The sequence below is a fragment of the Morone saxatilis genome, unplaced genomic scaffold (assembly GCF_004916995.1).
Source record: "Morone saxatilis isolate NCDOM2014 unplaced genomic scaffold, NCSU_SB_2.0 Contig23, whole genome shotgun sequence".
In the NCBI taxonomy this organism is placed as follows: domain Eukaryota; kingdom Metazoa; phylum Chordata; class Actinopteri; family Moronidae; genus Morone; species Morone saxatilis.
In genome coordinates this window covers 19,436,157-19,440,789 of record NW_023339796.1, presented here as the reverse complement: position 1 = coordinate 19,440,789, position 4,633 = coordinate 19,436,157, and the positions used below count along the sequence as shown (strand labels likewise).

The following is a 4,633-nucleotide window of genomic DNA, read 5'->3' as shown; positions in this document are numbered from 1 at the left end:
GTGTGTGTGTTAGAGGACAACGCTTACATCAACTTCAGCATTTATTCACAAGCAAAAAGACCACAGTGTTCTCAAACTGTCTTCTGTACTGCATGGGTGCCTGCATCAACTGGTCAAACTCAGAAAGCCAATGTGGGTTTACAAAAAAACACCTATAAAGGAATTAGAACGTCCTTTTTCTTTTCTTTTCATTGCTGTTGTTGGTTGATTCATTTTTTTTGTTTGCGTCGGCCCGGGAGTGTGGGATTTCAGATCTCTGTGCTGTAACATGGTTGGACTGTGACAGACACCTAAAGCGTTGGCACTCGACTGGCCCCATCACAACAGCGACTCATGACGAGGAGGAGAGGTGTATGCAGGGCCTGTAGACCGTCGAACCGCCTCTTAGCGCCAACACAAGATGGAGCACGGAGCCTCCCTGGATCTTGTAGTCTGCAGCTGTCTTCTCATCGTTCCTGGGAGCAAAAGAGGATAATTCAGAGAGGACTTGAGGAGGAGGAAGAGCATTTCGCAGCTACCACAGAGCAAGATGATTCACAATGGAGGAACTCACATCTGTTTTCCACTGTAGATAAGTCTTTGTTGCTGCGGGGGGATCCCTTCCTTCTCTTCCACCCTCTCTTTAATTCGCTCCACCTTTGTTTCCACAAAAACGACACATTTAGAAATCATACAGCGTCTTGAAAGTAAACAGTACACAGTACAGTATCTTACAGTCAGTTATATTTCACCTTGTCTGTGGGCTCAATGTCGATCTCTATTTCTTTTCCAGTGAGAGTCTGAAACATAATGTTAACATGATGGCATTAACACCAGCATTGGTTTCTGAACCGACACATACAGTCTGCAGCAGAACTGTTCAATCAACACAGGACAGGATTCACAGAAAAAAGACTTTTCATAGCAGTCTAAAACTGTGACACTAAATTCAGTGACCCATCAGATTTTGTGACCTAATTGGGAATTTCAGGAAGTGTTTTCAGCATGGCCACACACTGGCAGTAGTTAGCTAAAAGGGTTCCATCAGGGATATTTAGATTAGAGATCACTGCCATAGCTAGAGTTGCAATTATTTCCATTATACAGTAAATATTTTTTACTAATATATTAATTGGTAGTCTATAAAACACAAAATAATGAAAAAAGCCACAATTTACTAGAGCCCAAACGTACGTCCTCGTCTGATAAATAGTTCAAACTCAAAGATATTCAGTTTACAATTGAACAATAAAACAATGGAACCAGAGAATATATGGCATATATATATATATATATTTGCCTAATAATCGCCCAAAACAAGTGATCCATTATTCCCGAGCCTTCGCCGAATCGTCCAGCAGTAACAGGAGAAAGTGTTGTCCAGCAGTGCTGTCTGTGGTTTGCTGTGGAGCCGCACAGAGGGTCTCAAGGGTCGGACATGTTGCTGCAGCAGCGCGCAGGGAGCGGCTAACCTGCTCTGCTGAACTCAAGTTAGCAAGCTACCAAACAACAGCTACTGACTAAACTAAAGCAGCATTTCAACAGCTGAACGGCAGCTCCTTTAAATACTGAGCCGACCCAGACAGAAATGTTGAAGCACAGAATGACATATAGGCAAGTTAGAATAAAACAAGCCCCTGCCGCCCCTGCCGCCCCCCCACACACAAATAAATGTAGCGAGCCGGTGATGTTAGCGGGCTACCCGACAACAGCAGCTAGGAGCCGGGGGAGGAGGAGGACACCATACAATGCTCTTACCTTGACTTTGATCAGCATGTTGAATAGACAATATAGTACAGGTCGAAACGAAACTGTTTACTGATCAAACACTTGGTACAGCAGCGAATTACAACCTCACTTGTCTGGCTGACTTGAATTCACTTCCTGTGTACAACGCTAAGTGGTCCGGGCGGTGCGGCGTCGCGGAACCACTCTTCCGTGTGGCTGGAAGAGTGGTTCCGCTCTGATGAAACTCTCAGCAGCTTTCTTATGGACACAAATATTTACATCCTTCACTTAGGAAAAACTAGAACTGTAACGCTGTAAAAACGCCCCACTGCAATTAAAAGTAAACATTTACTTAAGTGAAAATATCATTATAAGGTATATATTTATTATATTATTAAGTATTATCAGCAAACTAAGTCTTTCAGAGTGCTATTACATTACTGTATCATTTACTGATGCAGTAACATGTAAGCTTCTTGATGTTGCCGCTGATCCAAGTGGAGCTCATTTTACCTATTTACCTCACTGTTTAGTAGCTTAATCTCTAATCATTGTATTTTTTCATAAAGTGATCAGGTTTTGTCGGCAATCACCTTTTAAAGTAATGAATAACTAGCTATCAAATAAATGCAGCAGAGTAAAAAGTACAGCATTTGCCTTGAAATGTAGTAAAGTTGAGGTATAAAGTATGGTAAAGTAAAATGAAAGCACAAATAAATACATTAGAAAATATACTTTAGTACAGTACTTGACTAAATGTACTTAACTATGAATTTGAAATTGTGACAGTGACACAATAACAGCCCAGCTGAAGTACAAACTAACTAACTAAATGCTGTCCTGCTCCCACACACCTGTTGATCATTCAGCTGATTTGGCAGGAAGTCTACAAAATTTGGTCTGCACCACCATGATGTGATCATTCAGTCATGGGGACTCAGCTTTACCTGTGCGTGATAATCATTGCTGTTTATGCATCAGCAGTTGCCAATGCAGGTATTCTTTGCATATGCATGTAGAAATGTGTGTGTACGTTTTTACAGCAGCCTTTCATGTACAGAAACTGGAAACCTCTGAATCCTCATTATCTGTTTGCAGAGATCGAAGTAGTTTGTGCAAAAGACTCAGTAAGAATCACCTGGAAGATCAGTGCCGAGTTGGTGCCATACGCAGGTCGTCTCTTCCTGGGAAGCTGCATGCCATCTAAGTTGACTGTTTTGTCCACCGGACAGGGAGAAGTGCTCTTCAACTACAAGTTTTCTGACTGCAAATTTAAAAGACAGGTAATGTAAATGCTATATTTGCTATATTTGACTAAATGCCACGCAGCCTCTGAAGTGTCTTTAATGACCTGTTCTTCTACAGATCAAAGGAAAACGTCTCCTCTATCAAACTGAGCTGACTTACAGGCCGCAGCCAAAGTCCAAACCTGCAGCCTTTGTGTATCCTATTGAGTGTGTTTATGAAAGGTAAGAGTATCTATCTGAGCTGGGCTCTTAATACAACCCAACAGATGGTCACATAATCTATTTTAACCCCATCGCTGGCTTCTTGTTAACTTTAGAATTGATTTTAAAATGTGGTGCTCTCCTAAAAATCTGTTTAGACATGCATTTATGTAATTCTTTGTTTTATCCTATTTATTTTCACCTTTTTTGTATATGTTGTCTGGTGTTTTTATATTTGATTCCCTTGGATTTTATTTGTATTTAATTGACTGTGAAGCACTCTGTGACTGGTGTCTATGAAAGGTGCTATATGAAGAAACATTTCTAGCTTTCTGAATGAAATTCCAGTTTAAAAGCTGAAATGTGAGGTGAGCTGAGCTATTACATTTCAGACCTGAGAGGTGGATTCCCCCTTTCCTGAACCCTGGATCAGGTACTTCTGAAGGTCGAGGAGGGCTGGTCTTCCACATGGCACTCCTCAATGGTGAGTTCTCACATTACTAAATAAATGCAACATGAGGATACTCAAAGACCCATCCTAAGCTGTTTTTATTTCCCCCCACAGAGCAATTAACAAATGTAGCAAAGACAAATGTCATCCCCCTGGGCTCGTTCATGCCAATATGGGCGGCAGTGGAGCAGAAGTCTCATCAACCCTTGCTGCTGCTCATGGAGGAATGTGTGGCAGCCAGTACACCAGAGCTGCAGCCTAGCAGCCAGGTTTACCCCATCATCAGCAATAAGGGGTAGGATTCAGACTTTGGTCAATTTCAATGGTGGTTCCAGAATAGAACATGCTAATCTGAGATTTAAATTTCTTCAGGTGTCTTTTGGAAAGCATGGTGGGAAACTCTGTGTTCCTCCCTCGGTACCACTTGTCTGCACTCATCCTTTACCTGCAGTCCTTCAAGTTCGGTCTTCGAGAGGTGAGTGTGTAAATGTAACTGCTATAAGGAATATTTTGTACGCAACACACTTTTACTGTGTGTTCTGTCCTCTACAGGTGTACATTCACTGTAAGCTGGTTGCATGGGATCCTGAGGTTGTTGACGAAACCAAGAAAGCCTGCAATTATGTAAAGGAAGATGGGAGGTAAACATGCATAATACAAAATAAATGTAAAACAAGTTGTGGCATTAACAGGAAGTTGTTTGGTGACTGCTGAGCCAATGGCATAAATTTGGAAATGGCTAGCGTCCAGTCTTTATGCTTATCTAAGCTAATTGCCACACAGCTATAACTCCAAACTTAACATACACTACCAGTCAAAAGTTGGACACACAGCTTACTCCATTTAATTGGTTTTTCTCTTATTTTTCATGACTTGATTTATACATTGTAGATTCTTCACTGAAGGCAATCAAAACTATGAATGAACAACATGGAATTAGTAGTAACACAAAAAGTGAAATAACTCAAAACATGTTTTTAATATTTTAGATTCCCTCAAAATGGTCCACCCTTTGCTTTGATTACTG

General features: G+C 41.1%; 2 protein-coding genes across 2 annotated transcripts; one reads left to right on the top strand and one right to left on the bottom strand.

Moving 5' to 3' along the window:
* Positions 1–28: 28 nt before the first annotated feature.
* On the bottom strand, positions 29–1,900 carry nedd8l (NEDD8 ubiquitin like modifier, like). Its single transcript, XM_035670357.1, has 4 exons — positions 1,738–1,900; positions 732–779; positions 554–636; positions 29–455 (listed from the first exon to the last, which is right to left on the bottom strand). Exons 1-4 carry the CDS (start codon positions 1,753–1,755, stop codon positions 332–334), a joined length of 273 nt encoding a protein of 90 aa, XP_035526250.1. The 5' UTR covers positions 1,756–1,900; the 3' UTR covers positions 29–331.
* A 668-nt stretch (positions 1,901–2,568) lies between these two features.
* zp3f.2 (zona pellucida glycoprotein 3f, tandem duplicate 2) lies at positions 2,569–4,247 on the top strand (the record flags this gene model as incomplete). Its single annotated transcript, XM_035671051.1, is given in 7 exon segments — positions 2,569–2,703; positions 2,806–2,990; positions 3,073–3,176; positions 3,548–3,639; positions 3,721–3,901; positions 3,979–4,081; positions 4,159–4,247. Coding segments are annotated over 7 exon segments (821 nt in total), but the record flags the coding sequence as incomplete, so codon positions are not given.
* Positions 4,248–4,633: the final 386 nt, after the last annotated feature.

What these genes read in the sequence shown, in the direction of transcription:
- nedd8l (XM_035670357.1), bottom strand. An exon ending in ACATTGAGCCCACAGACAAG is followed by an intron (nt 637 to 731) that starts GTGAAATATAAC and finishes GTGGAAACAAAG; the next exon opens with GTGGAGCGAATTAAAGAGAG. An exon ending in ATCTACAGTGGAAAACAGAT is followed by an intron (nt 456 to 553) that starts GTGAGTTCCTCC and finishes TTTTGCTCCCAG; the next exon opens with GAACGATGAGAAGACAGCTG.